At 44.1% G+C, this 13,862-nt stretch overlaps 1 protein-coding gene across 6 annotated transcripts in view; it reads left to right on the forward strand.

Moving 5' to 3' along the window:
- LOC126163093 (NAD kinase-like) overlaps positions 1 to 13,862 on the forward strand; it is a 551,175-nt gene that overhangs the window by 396,808 nt on the left and 140,505 nt on the right. Inside the window, exon 1 of one of the 6 annotated variants that reach the window (XM_049920008.1) lies at positions 858 to 946. The exons of the other annotated variants lie outside the window; for them this stretch is intronic. Within the exon in view, the coding sequence (XP_049775965.1) occupies positions 867 to 946 (80 nt within the window). The 5' untranslated portion in view covers positions 858 to 866. Of the gene's footprint in view, positions 1 to 857; positions 947 to 13,862 lie in introns of those variants that run through there. 6 annotated transcript variants of the gene reach the window in all.

Genomic DNA, 13,862 nt, shown 5'->3' on the forward strand with positions numbered 1-13,862 from the left:
TGATTATATATTTTGACCTTCCGGAAAATGAGAACCATCGTCAGGGAAAAAAAACTGAACGAAAAACGTAAAAACAAAAAAAATTGGACAACCTGTGCTCTCAGCTTGCGTAAGTAATGCAGTAAGTAGTCTTTCAGGTGTGACATATACCGTCACTAGATAGCAGATTCCGGTACTGATAAGTCTCTTTTGAGATTACAGTCTCGGTTGTGCATTAACGCGGATAATCGCCCATTTGTAGAATGAATAAAAACGCAACGCAGACACACCAATTTTTATGCTTTTTTAAATTATTATTTCGGAGTCTTTTCATGTCACAATATCTACCATCCTGCGCATGCTCATTGTCCTTTCTTAGTGAGCACTCCATTTGAGCTTAACACATTCGCTGTGCACGAACCTTATTTATTTTTATTGTGCACGAGCATTAAATGATTATCTTCTCGCAGAAAACCCCTATTTTCTCCCAGTATCGACGCCCTCAAAAAATCCACATATTCTCCCGAGGATACCGATATTTTGATAATTAAAATAATCGTGGTTGTATGGCGTCGTACTCGGGCCGGCACGGTTACCCAGTGCTAACGTTGTGTGACAGCGTTACCGGTCAAAACGGACGCGCCGTATCTGTACTTCCCACCTGTGTGTGTACTGTTAATCCTGGCGTACACTACTTCCCACGCGTGCGAGTGTGTGTGTGTGCGCTGTTGATCGCCTTCTGTGTACTTCCCACTCGCCCACCCTGTTCGCAAATGGCTGACATGTGGCGCGTGCGATTTCGGCGACGCGATAACTGCTCCGCAAGGTCGGCCAAACTGGCGACTCGCTCTCCGCCAATTAACGAGCTGTGTGTAGTCTGCGGCCTGATGTTGCCCGCTGCTCCCGCTCTGGGGCGGGCCCGTATAGCGCGACTGGTGCCAAACATCAGCGGCTTGCGCCTCTTCCGGTATGGCAAAGCGCTTCGCGAACTTCAGTCTGCCGCCTTCGTCTTTGCTTGGAGAAAGACATTCTTTGCACGCCGATTAACTGTGCGGGCCATCATCGCCTGCAACGTTGCTCTGCAGTACGCACTTGGCCGGAAATTTTCCACTGACTGGCAATTAGTGTTTCCACGAGCAGTGTGTTGGACGCGAAGTTAATGAATGTGTCGCGTCTGTGGAAATGCCACTAATTAGTAGCGAGGTGCTGTCGACTGTATCGCGGATAATTTCGTTGCCGTTGGAGTAAAAGCAGTTTTAGTGCACCTTCAGTGGCAGTTGAATAGCATCAGCAGCCATCAAACATAGTGGTAACTCAGGAAATGGATATCTTAACTACCCGTTGACCAGTGCTTACTGTAGTGTCTTGTACAGCAAGGGAGCAAGGGGGAGGATGTTGTTATGGGCGTCCGGTATACTCTTTCCACAACACAAAAGCACACATGGATTAATACGATTCTCCATTTACATGAACATTTACTTAACTGGAATAGAGTCCATGTGTTGGGGTAAAGCTCATCAGTAACAGTCCTCTTGCAGACAATATCGGTAATCTTGCTATTACAAGCTTTAGTCTCACTGTTGGATGAGTACAAGTCCCACTATAGTCAAATGGTTCTAAGCATTATGGGACTTAACATCCGAGGTCATCTGTCCCCTAGACTTAGAACTACTCAAACCTAACTAACCTAAGGACATCACACACATCCATGCCCGAGGCAGGATTCGAACCTGTGACCGTAGCAGCAGTGCGGTTCCGGACTGAAGCGCCTAGAACCGCTCGTCCACAGCGTCCGGCCCACTATAGTCACTGATCTGATCGCTAGATGCTGTCGGAGCCTGTGACGTGAACTGCGAATATACTGACAGACTCCAAACTGTAAGAGTGAGTCAGTGATTCCTCCGGACAGGGGACGGCCTAAATGCTTGCTGTAGAGAGGGCGTTGGCGGCGTGTTGCTTGCTTGTGTGTGTGTGTGTGTGTGTGTGTGTGTGTGTGTGTGTGTGTTGATAGGCGCGCTTGAGCCAGCGAATCTTAGTTTCAGCTTTGCCGAATGGTGTGCTAGCGACAGCTTAGGCCAGCACACTTATTTGTATCAGGTCGCGCTGGTATTTTAAATATCATCAGTAGTTGTGGAATACTTCATTGTAGAAGTAAGTGCTACGACGGGTGGTTATGCATGCGACAGTTGCAGCACAAGAAGGCATAAAAATATATTTTGTGTGTCTCACATGAGTCGAGCGTCAGTCCAGTGGTTAAAACACAGACTGAAGACCACTTCGCAAATTTCTCAGTGTGCAGGTGCTAGGACGAATATGCTACAATTGTAACTGTTAAATATGTAGTTTCTTAAAATGAAGGTGTTAAGGCTGACTGTATTAAAAGTGTAGTTTCCAGTAACAATTTCATACTGCGCCGGCCGATGTGGCCGAGCGGTTCTAGGCGCTACAGTCTGGAACCGCGCGACCGCTACGGTCGCAGGTTCGAATCCTCCCTCGGGCATGGATGTGTGTGATGTCCGTAGGTTAGATAGGTTTATGTAGTTCTAAGTTCTATGCGGCTGATGACCTCAGATGTTGAGTCTCATAGTGCTCAGAGCCATTTGAATCATTTTAATTTCATACCGCGTAATACTTTCCAAGCGTGAGAAACACTGTCCGCCCTTGTTGTATCCACTGATTTTATTTCAGTCTGCTTCTCGTAAGCATCTTTCGAATTCGTTAGGTTAATTTGGGGGAGGGGACGAAACAGCGACGTCATCCGTCCCATTGGATTAGGGAAGGATGGGGAAGGAAGTCGACTGTGCCCCAACCATCTCGGCATTTGCCTGGAGCGATTTAGGGAAATCACGGAAAGCCTAAATCGGGATGGCCGGACGCAGGTTTGAACCGTCGTCCTCCTGAATGCGAGTCCAGTGTTCTAACCACTGCTCCACCTCGCTCGGTTTCGAATTCGTCATGCGATTAAATGCACGTAGTTGTTTTCAACATCACGAACAACAAAAATGTTGAACAGAGCTCTGTGTAAACAGAGACACGACAAGTTTACCAAGAGGCTGGTAGTGGGCCAGTAATAAGAACGCGTAGCTGTCATTCGACAGGTAATAATTGACTCTTGAATATTGTATAATCCTGAACTCAAGTTAATTACAGTTTGCACCGCTTGTATAAACTAGCACTTTCTGCCAGCATGCTGGCGAAACAGGCGATATTACAACCGCAGAAACATTTTGTCGCCCACTCGAAGACAACTTTAGATAAAATTCTTCTCTAATCGATGGTGGACGATGAAAATCTTGCACCTCCAGCTGTCTGTGGAAACTTCGTGATTAAAGTGACCAGTAACCTCCATTATCAAGGACAGGTTTGAAAGTGCATGGATTTCTCCAATAACTAGGCTTCTATTGTATTGTGACATATGTAACAACATTTTCTGTATCTCTCTCTCTCTCTCTCTCTCTCTCTCTCTCTCTCTCTCTCTCTCTCTCTCTCTCACACACACACACACACACACACACACACACACACACACACACACACACACACACACAGTTTTTGTATCTTGTGTAAAATTTAACACAGATGAGTTAAGAGGTTTTCATGGCCTACCGTCTTTATGTAGATAGACCTTATGACGTCATTGGCTCCCAAGAATAAAGCTGTAACTGCCCAGTTATATCGTGTGTACGACACAGGGCCACAGATCTGTACCCACGCAGCCGGTCAGTTGTGCACTGTGGACCTTCGCTTATCGCGACAGTCTTATCAACGTCTCTGGGCTTTTAGGTACTTAACCTGGAATAATGGAACATTTTCACGAAGCACCAGCCATGGTAGTTGTTATTAGTTGGACATAGCCCTTCCAAAATAACACATGGAATGAAGAAGAATTGGTTTATTCCCTTAGGAATGAAAATACTGAGACACGCCACGACAGGATAACACGGTATCTTTAATGTTCCTGTTCCGTGTTTTCACGACGGAACGTTCTGCGTCATTTCCGTAGTTTTTCAGCATTACCATCATTACTTCCTAGAGTTCGTGCGTTTCGCTAAATGTACACTACTGGCCATTAATATTGCTACACCACGAAGATGACGTGCTACAGACGCGAAATTTAACCGACAGGAAGAAGATGCTGTGATATGCAAATGATTAGCTTTTCAGAGCATTCACACAAGGTTGGCGCCGGTGGCGACACCTACAACCTGCTGACATGAGGAAAGTTTCCAACTGATATCTCATACACACACAGCAGTTGACCGGCGTTGCCTGGTGAAACGCTGTTGTGATGCCTCGTGTAAGGAGGAAAAATACGTTCCATCACGTTTCCGACTTTGATAAAGGTCGGATTGTAGCCTATCGCGATTGCGGTTTATCGTATCGCGACATTGCTGTTCGCGTTGGTCGAGATCCAATGACTGTTAGCAGAATATGGAATTGGTGCGTTCAGGAGGGTAATACAGAACGCCGTGCTGGTTCCCAACGGCCTCGTATCACTAGCAGTTGAGTTGACAGGCATCTTATCTGCATGACTGTAAGGGATCGTGCAGCCACGTCTCGATCCCTGAGTCAACAGATGGGGACGTTTGCAAGACATCTGCACAAACAGTTCGACGACGTTTGCAGCGGCATGGACTATCAGCTCGGAAACCATGGCTGCGGTTACCCTTGACACTGCATCACAGACAGGAGCGCCTGCGATGGCGTACTCAACGACGAACCTGGGTGCACGAATGGCAAAACGACATTTTTTCGGATGTATCCAGGTTCTGTTTACAGCATCATGATGGTCGCATCCGTGTTTGGCGACATCGCGGTGAACGCACATTGGAAGCGTGTATTCGTTATCGCCATACTGGCGTATCACCCGGCGTGATGGTATGGGGTGCCATTGGTTACACGTCTCGGTCACCTGTTGTTCGGATTGACGGCACTTTGAACATTGGACGTTACATTTCAGATGTGTTACGACCCGTGGCTCTACCCTTCATTCGATCCTTGCGAAATCCTACATTTCAGCAGGATAATGCACGACCGCATGTTACAGGTCCTGTACGGGACTTTCTGGATACAGAAAATGTTCGACTGCTGCCCTGGCCAGGGCATTCTTCAGATCTCTCACCAATTGAAAACGTCTGGTCAATGGTGGCCGAGCAATACGCCATCACTACTCTTGATGAACTGTGGTATCGTGTTGAAGCTGCATGGGCAGCTGTACCTGTACACGCCATCCAAGCTCTGTTTGACTCAGTGCCCAGGCGTATCAAGGCCGCTATTACGGCCAGAGGTGGTTGTTCTGGGTACTGATTTCTCAGGATGCACCCAAATTGCGTGAAAATGTAATCATATTTCAATTCTAGTACGAGGTGCATTCAAGTTCTAAGGCCTCCGATTTTTTTTCTAATTAACTACTCACCCGAAATCGATGAAACTGGCGTTACTTCTCGACGTAATCGCCCTGCAGACGTACACATTTTTCACAACGCTGACGCCATGATTCCATGGCAGCGGCGAAGGCTTCTTTAGGAGTCTGTTTTGACCACTGGAAAATCGCTGAGGCAATAGCAGCACGGCTGGTGAATGTGCGGCCACGGAGAGTGTCTTTCATTGTTGGAAAAAGCCAAAAGTCACTAGGAGCCAGGTCAAGTGAGTAGGGAGCATGAGGAATCACTTCAAAGTTGTTATCACGAAGAAACTGTTGCGTAACGTTAGCTCGATGTGCGGGTGCATTGTCTTGGTGAAACAGCACACGCGCAGCCCTTCCCAGACGTTTTTGTTGCAGTACAGGAAGGAATTTGTTCTTCAAAACATTTTCGTAGGATGCACCTGTTACCGTAGTGCCCTTTGGAACGCAATGGGTAAGGATTACGCCATCGGTGTCCCAGAACATGGACACCATCATTTTTTCAGCATTGGCGGTTACCCGAAATTTTTTTGGTGGCGGTGAATCTGTGTGCTTCCATTGAGCTGACTGGCGCTTTGTTTCTGGATTGAAAAATGGCATCCACGTCTCATCCATTGTCACAACCGACGAAAAGAAAGCCCCATTCATGCTGTCGTTGCGCGTCAACATTGCTTGGCAACATGCCACACGGGCAGCCGTGTGGTCGTCCGTCAGCATTCGTGGCACCCACCTGGATGACACTTTTCCTATTTTCAGGTCGTCATGCAGGATTGTGTGCACAGAACCCACAGAAATGCCAACTCTGGAGGCGATCTGTTCAACAGTCATTCGGCGATCCCCCAAAACAATTCTCTCCACTTTCTCGATCATGTCGTCGGACCGGCTTGTGCGAGCCCGAGGTTGTTTCAGTTTGTTGTCACACGATGTTCTGCCTTCATTAAACTGTCGCACCCACGAACGTACTTTCGACACATCCATAACTCCATCACCACATGTCTCCTTCAACTGTCGATGAATTTAAATTGGTTTCACACCACGCAAATTCAGAAAACGAACGATTGCAAGCTGTTCAAGTAAGGAAAACGTCGCCATTTTTAGTATTTAAAACAGTTTTCATTTTCGCCGCTGGCGGTAAAATTCCATCTGCCGTACGGTGCTGCCATCTCTGGGACGTATTGACAATGAACGCGGCGTCATTTTACAACAATGCGCGTGTTTCTCTCTCTTTCCAGTCCGGAGAAAAAAAATCGGAGGCCTTAGAACTTGAATGCACCTCGTATAATATATTTGTCCAATGAATACCCGTTATCTGCATTTCTTTTTGGTGTAGCAATATTAATGGTTCAAATGGCTCTGAGTACTATGGGACTTAACATCTATGGTCATCAGTCCGCTAGAACTTAGAACTACTTAAACCTAACTAACCTAAGGACAGCACACAACACCCAGCCATCACGAGGCAGAGAAAATCCCTGACCCCGCCAGGAACCGAACCCGGGCGTGGGAAGCGAGAACGCTACCGCACGACCACGAGATGCGGGCAGCAATATCAATGGTCAGTAGTGTATTATGTTTGTGTGAAAGCATTTAAATTTTTCTTTGTGTAATTATATGACTCTGTATCCCTGAGTGTCGCGAAGAAAACACCATTTCTGAAAAAAAAACCGCCATGTTGGGGGATTTTTAAAGAGATGACAAATTTACAGAATTACGTCGGTTCAAAGCTTAGCGTGTAGATGCTGAGAGACTGCTTTTTAGACAGAAGGTGTACTGCTTATGCAATGAAATAGTCTGTCTGGTGGGAAGACAAGCGAGATTCGAGGCCATTTGAATAAGCGTATGTTAATGGACGGGCAGTTACGTCTTCTGTGCCAGCCGCTTGTCACTCAGGCGGAATTCCCCCACCCCCACTCTCGCGTGGCGGCTTTATAGCCGTTTACGAACCTCTCACCTGGCCGTGGGGCAGGACTGGCCTCCGTGGTTTATGCGTACGAACGTCCCTCTATTTGCACCGCCGCCAGCGGACAGCGCCTCGCTTGCACCTCCGCCAAGCACGGCTGGATGACTTGCAGAGTGGCGCGACCTTGCCTCTCGCACAGTGTAATTGTTGTGCGGCTGTGCTTTGTCCCACTCCGCCATTAGGATAATTGCCGGCACTAATAATCTCGCGGCCTCGCTTCCTGCCGGCAGGCCTCGCTCTCTTCCTTGCCGCACTATGGCGCTGCAGGCGAGATGCTGGTCATGCATGGACCTTGGTCCCCACAGACGTTGCTGTAAAGTAACGACCGAACCAAGTGCTTACGTTGTGCGAGATGTAACTCGGCGGCTTTCTGGCAGCGGAGGAATCGCAGGAAGTGGGGTGACTTCGCTGAGGTACGGATTGCTTGCGTCCGTTTGCCGGCCTGTGTGGCCGAGCGGTTCTAGGCGCTACAGTGTAGGACCGCGCATCGCTACGGTCGCAAGTTCGAATCCTGCCTCGGGCATGGATGTGTGTGATGTCCTTCGGTTAGTTAGGTTTAAGTAGTTCTAAGTTCTATGGGACTCACGACCACAGCAGTTAAGTCCCATAGTGCTCAGAGCCATTTGAACCATTTTTGCATCCGTTGCCAACATTATCTAGCAAACAACACAGCGCGCCGTAGCATTTTATTAGACACAGTGATTGAAATGATGAGTCCAATGTGCTGTCTACCCTGCGGGGCGGCATGGGTTAATTCGGCCCTCGCCCCTCTTCCAGCAGTCTGTATGATGTGGCAATCCGAGCATCCCCCGCCAAAGAGTGACATGGTATGTTCTTACTGGACTCGCATTCGGAAGATGGAGTGGTTCAAATGCGTTTCCGGCCCTCCAGATACCGGAGTTTTATCGACTAGCTTTAGGTGATGCTAGATTGCTTTCTTTGAAAAGTGCATGGCCAGTTTTCTTCGTACTACAAAGTTTGACCTTCGTTGCTAATGACCTTATCTAGGTTACCAAATGTCCTGTTTTTTATGCTTGTGTCGGGCCAGATACATAAAAATAGGGCCTGTTCGGCTTTTGATAGGCTTTTTACCAACGAAGCAGAAACGCACAACTAAGGCTTATTCGAAGCTAATGACGTAAATGTCCAATCAAAGTTCTCGCAATTTTAAGGCGATTATCGGAGCCACATCAAAATCATGTGAAAGAATTTAGAACGAACGTCAATAATAGGTACCTTATTGCCAAAAATTACTTAAAATGCTGCATATGTGAGTTTAGCTCCCAGTTAAAGCATCTCCAGTGGATGACATTAGCTGTTGTTCCAACCCTGGAACAGGCAGCAAAAACTTCAGGTATTTCGTCCGCAAAAAATGTAAAATTGGATGACAGTAAATTCTTTAATCAGTGGCATAATTTCACAAAACTCAAGTAAAAAAAGCTACTCAGTCTTTAAAAAGCTTTTATCACATGTAAAGTGGACAGATCATTTGAAATCACAGCGAAATGAAGAATTTTATTCGAAATTACTGAAATTTACAGAATATTATTTTCCAATTCCATGCCATAATGCCAACGTCGAAAGGCTGTCCTCTTTCATAAACGCCGAATGGACAAAGGGACGCAATAAACTGCAAAACGACAAAGATATTGTTGGTGCTGCTGCTGCCAAATTTAAAATTATTCTGTCAAAAGATCCACGAAATGATTTTCAAGAAAAATAACGTTCTTGATAATGTGGATTTAAAAAAGAAATATTAATACGTAACTACACATTATTAGTCTCTCTTTATGAGTCTGTTTGGAATGATCGAAGTTAGTGAACATCTTTTTGATATTCGTCTCAGAAGAAAATATTGTTGTTCATTTTGTTTATTGAATTACTTTCGGTGTATTTTGACATAAAATTATCTTAGTAAGGAGACTGACCAATTAAGACGACTGAGTACTTAGTTGCTATCACAATTCCTGAATTATAAAGCTGTTTACTGGCTTTTTTAAGCAGTTTAAGTTCGATCTCGCAAAAAACTCACAGTAAGTGATCATTAATGGACGACTGAATACAAATTAATTGCTCTACACGCCGAGGCAGCAGCTTGAAGGTGACTGATCCTAACCAAAAGCGCAGTCAGCTGTTCGCGAACTACGGTCAGCTCCTCCTGCGTCAACATACAGCATGCACACATCCTACCTATCCTAGCAAGACTAACTAAATAAGTAAACTGTAAAAACAAGCAATTCGAGGTTTGGAACTTGGTACCCTCCTGATGTGTCACCAATTGACGCAGATACGTTAATGAGCTATGTAGTTGGCTGTTCAGTGAGCAATTACTCCTCTACCGTCTGAATGAATTTACACCCACAAAAAGACGAGATTAAACACGCACGAAATTTAATAAATATACTACGACGAAAAACACCGTGGCCTAAATAAGAATAAAAAAATACTGCAACCAGTTACTAGTTTTCACTGTTTATGTGAGCGACGGTTCTGTTTAGTGGAGGAGGCACAATGCCTTGAAACGTTAACTAAAGAATAAAACACTGATTCTTTGTTGATAGCAGAACGTAATATAATGACAGTAGCACTATAATATAACATTAGTAAAAAATTAAAAAGCGATAATTTCATTTTTGGCAGAGTATGTAACATAAGATTGAAAAGCCCTCATTAGTTGCAGATGACAAATTGGAGAAAAATAGTAGTTGTACTATCTATGTCAGACAGCCACTTGAACATCAGACTATAATACTAAGGTATATATTTTAATATTGATATTCTCTTGTAACACCATATTGTTAAATACCATATCACCCAAACTGTTATCTATTATGATGCAGAAATTTCTGTGCATATTATTTAACGAAGACTAAATGAATCCACTGAAGACGGAAAAACTTCTCCGAATCACGTTTTAGTATTAAAACAAGAAGAATAATTGCATTATATTCGTATGTTAGGAAGTAAACAAACACACAAAGAGCTTCAGCCACAAGATGATTATTCGTTTTAATGTTAACCATAAGCGTTTTATTTAAATTTTAAGCATCGTCAGTGGACTTTACTTAATAGACATAATTTTCAAAAGTTTTTTTAAATTTAGGTTTTTGCATTAACCTTTTTCTTCATGTTGTAAACAACTTTCGGTTCGCGTGTTCCTGTTTCATTTTAGTTTAATGTAAAGTATTAATTTTAAAAAGGACCTCATTCTTTTCGCTTACGATTTTCACTGATATTTTTCCACTTCTTTGCCGCACTGAGTGTGTTTGTTTTTTTTTTTTACACACACACACACACACACACACACACACACACACAGTCCAATAATTAGCTTTTGAAGGACATAAATGTACATTTCATAGGTATGACAGATGGAAAATCTGTATACAGAGGTAAATCAAAAAGCCAGATGTGAGTGTAGGAAAAAATAAAAAATTAAGTGTCGTATTTGTCACCGTTATCGTCATCGTCATCATCATCATTATTGAGTAGTTTTGGTAAGTCTGTTCTGTCGTTAGGGACCTAAAAATTGATTTTTCCCTTTTTTCTGTGGTTTTGTCTCTGCTGCGTTACCCTATGACTTTATAAATTAGTCCTGATTAGCTATTTTATATGATGCCCTTAAATTTCTTCCAGTACGCTCTCCACATCATCAACTCTGGGTCTAGTATTTCCATTTCTCCAGGTGTTGAGTATCTCAAACTCGGCAATAGAAACCTATTTCAACCGACTGGATTCTTCGATTTTTCTTCTTCTCTCAAGGGTCTATACTATAGTCCATAAAGTTTAGAGAATATCATAGTAGATAAAAGTTTATCATCGTTTCATCTGTGGCTTTGGCACTTACAGATGTTTTAATTCTGCCATGTAACGCACATAATTATTTAATTTTGAAGCCGAAATCTCTCGAATTGTCTGAATTTAATGTGTTAACTGTGGTATTTCTAACGTGGTCAGTAGGTCTGTCTGCCACTGAAATTTTTTGCTGTTTAGCGTTTCGCGTTGATGCTTCTATCCTTTCTGTACAGACATCTCAAAATTTAATGTGGAAGTAAATGCACAAGGAAAAAAATGCAAGCAAATACTTTTTAACCACGGTGTCAGATAAGACTGCCCTTAACCACCAGCATGCATCATTTAACTTTTACACGGTATTTTTAACTGGGATAATATAGTAAATATGGAATATAGTAAAGAGGTATCAACGACGAACTTACTGTTTGCTGATGACGTAGTTATAATAACATAATCAGAAGACGATTTAAAAAAGTTAGACTACGGAAATGGAAGCTTCGAGTTAATTTTAATAAATGTTAAATCCACACTAGGTATGCGAAAAATTTGCAGCAACATTCAAGATTGGGTGCCGTGAGATAAGTTTCCAGCACTCGTTTGCTTTACCTCTGTGCTAATGAATAGCTAAGAGTTCACTTAACTTACCCAGAACAGTACCCGCCAGGATTTTAATTTCGTCCTTCTTTCAAGGATTTCCCGAGCATCAGTGTTACGCTTTCTTACGGGCCACACCGGCTGTTACGATCGCAGCAGTGCCTCTCCGAATTTGTTGTATATCTATGGTCATGCTTACCTAATACTTACTAATGCTGCAAACTAAGATTGTTGGTATTTTTAAAAAATATCGGGAACCCGATATTTGGATGTTTAAAAAGATGTCACAATCGGCATTCAATGTATCGAAAAAATATCGATATATTGTCGAGAAACCAGTCGACTTGCTGGCCTATAAAAATATCGGCTGCACATTGTAAATATACTACCGGCTTTAGATCTCTATATTTAAGCCAGCTGCCTGCTTATGCCCCTTAGAACAAGAATTGAAAGGCAAACGATGCTCGTTCACGCTTGGCTATAGCCACTTCACTAACAATGGTAACTGCTTGTAAGTGGCACAATAAAAGGTGTCAGATGAGTCCGTCTTTCGGTTTCGTCACATAGCGGGTTTGTGTGGAACGCTTCATGTCGACTTTCCTGTTTTTTCCATTTCTATAAACTGGTGCGACGTAGTAGTTGTAGTTTCAAAATTGCGAGATGAAGTTGAACGTTGCAGTTTCTGTTCGTAGCACGGCGTTTCGATTACGTCAGCATATCCCCTCACATGTCTCCGCCCACCACCAAAACCAATCTTGTCATTTAGATTATGTTCATCTTTTTCAGCAACTCTTTTTACGGAATGCCGATGTGAAGAAATAGCATACTAGTTACATTAAAAATTGTTTCTCCACGTCGGAAATCTTGTTATTCCATTCACACCGCTCCACCCCCCTCCCCAGTGCAATCGGACTTCTCTGTGCCACCTATACTTGCTTCGCACAGTCAAAGAGAAAGACTGGATTGGAGCTCAAAAAGTAGTAAGACTACTTCTCGCAGTGAAGTAAAATTATGTTCTTCTTCGATTTCAAAAGCACTGTTTCATATATTTACCGAAAATTGCAAAAAAGCTATTATGTGAAATAAAAATATCGGCACTCGGTGTTGTAAATGGTTCAAATGGCTCTGAGCACTATGGGACTTATCTGTGGTCATCAGTCCCCTAGAACTTAGAACTACTTAAACCTAACTAACCTAAGGACATCACACACATCCATGCCCGAGGCAGGATTCGAACCTGCGACCGTAGCAGTCGCACGGTTCCGGACTGAGCGCCTAGAACCGCGAGACCACCGCGGCCGGCACTCGGTGTTGCAATTTCGATATCAATATATCGGGGGAATATATATTGTCGATATAACGATATTTTTTGGAAAAATAAAACAGCCCTACTGGAAACGCGGGAGCTATAATCAAGAATTGATCGCATTAGAGTCTTGTATAAGATTTTCGTGAAATGCCCTTACCTAAATATAGGAAGACGGACTCTCTCTCTCTCCCTTTGCGTCGTCTGTTGCTAGAGATCGCGTGTGAATGAAGCTAGCTCATCACACGAGTGGTGTTTTCTGAATACGTTATTACGGTGCGAGACTGGTTTGTTTTCCTCCAGGAACGTCGTAACGTATGACACTAGCGTATGCTTTGCGGTCCACTAACAGACGTACTGCAGTCCTGTTCCTCTTCGGCGACCCACCTGTTTTCCTGCCACGAGGCGTTTCTTGTATTGAAGACGTCAAGGCCGAACATCATCGCATATATGCTGTGTAACCATAGGTTGGCCAGAGAAGCCCAAAAGGTTGCTGCAGTCGCTCGAAGCGATGCGCATCGTAAAGGAAAACAGCCGGCGATGGAAAGTGAGCGACGTCCTGTCAGCTTATGGCCTCACATGTTTTCTCCGTTGTTTACAATCTGACAGGCGGCCTTGGGCTTTGTGCAGAGCCAGGGATGTCCACGAGTCTCCAGCGGCGGCAGCCTGTACCGCGCCTCGCAGTCACGCTGCGCCGAAGCTCTCGTGGTTGTTTAGCGCCATTACGTCAGAGTTCCAATTCGTGATAAAGACGCTGTTGATAAAGCACAGGGGGAGCGTGAAGTCTTTCTCTAGTTACAAAGATTTATTTCTAAGGAACTACC

The sequence above is a fragment of the Schistocerca cancellata genome, chromosome 2 (assembly GCF_023864275.1).
Source record: "Schistocerca cancellata isolate TAMUIC-IGC-003103 chromosome 2, iqSchCanc2.1, whole genome shotgun sequence".
Classification (NCBI taxonomy): Eukaryota; Metazoa; Arthropoda; class Insecta; order Orthoptera; family Acrididae; genus Schistocerca; species Schistocerca cancellata.